The 446-nt window shown below is 57.6% G+C and overlaps 1 protein-coding gene across 1 annotated transcript in view; it reads right to left on the bottom strand.

The window, feature by feature from the left end:
* Positions 1 to 446, bottom strand: part of GPR62 (G protein-coupled receptor 62) — a 2,744-nt gene that overhangs the window by 361 nt on the left and 1,937 nt on the right. The window contains 1 exon segment of the mRNA XM_010134704.1: positions 2 to 446. This exon segment is cut by the window's right edge and continues 29 nt beyond it. Coding sequence (XP_010133006.1) covers positions 2 to 446 — 445 coding nt within the window.

The raw sequence follows: 446 nt of genomic DNA, 5'->3' as shown, positions 1-446 counted from the left end.
CAGCAGCCCATAGAAGAAGGGATTGATGGCGAATGAGGAGTAGGCAATCCAGGTGACCACCATCTCCCCGTGACCACCACCCACTGTGCCAGCGGCGACAGAGGAGTGCAAGTGGAAAGCGAAGAAAGGCAGCCAGCAGCACAAGAACTGTCCCACAATGAGGACCAAGGTGAGGATGGCCTTGTTGCTTCCCAAAAAGCGCTCTGGCATCAGCCTGGGCAGTGGCAGGTTCCTGGTGGTGATGATGGTCACTTGGCTGGCGATGGAGTCGGATCGGTGTCTCGGTGCAGGTGCCTGTGCTGGTGCAGGCACGTTCTGCAGGGAAGCCATCCGGGCCACCCGGTAGACACTGCAGTAGACAGCAAAGATGATGATGGCGGGCAGAACAAAGCAGAAGATGCTGAAGATGATCACGAAAACCCTCTTGTGAGCCCCAGGGATCCAGG

The sequence above is a fragment of the Buceros rhinoceros genome, unplaced genomic scaffold (genome assembly GCF_000710305.1).
Source record: "Buceros rhinoceros silvestris isolate BGI_N320 unplaced genomic scaffold, ASM71030v1 scaffold22624, whole genome shotgun sequence".
Taxonomy (NCBI): Eukaryota; Metazoa; Chordata; class Aves; order Bucerotiformes; family Bucerotidae; genus Buceros; species Buceros rhinoceros.
This window is presented reverse-complemented; position numbering and strand designations above follow the sequence as displayed.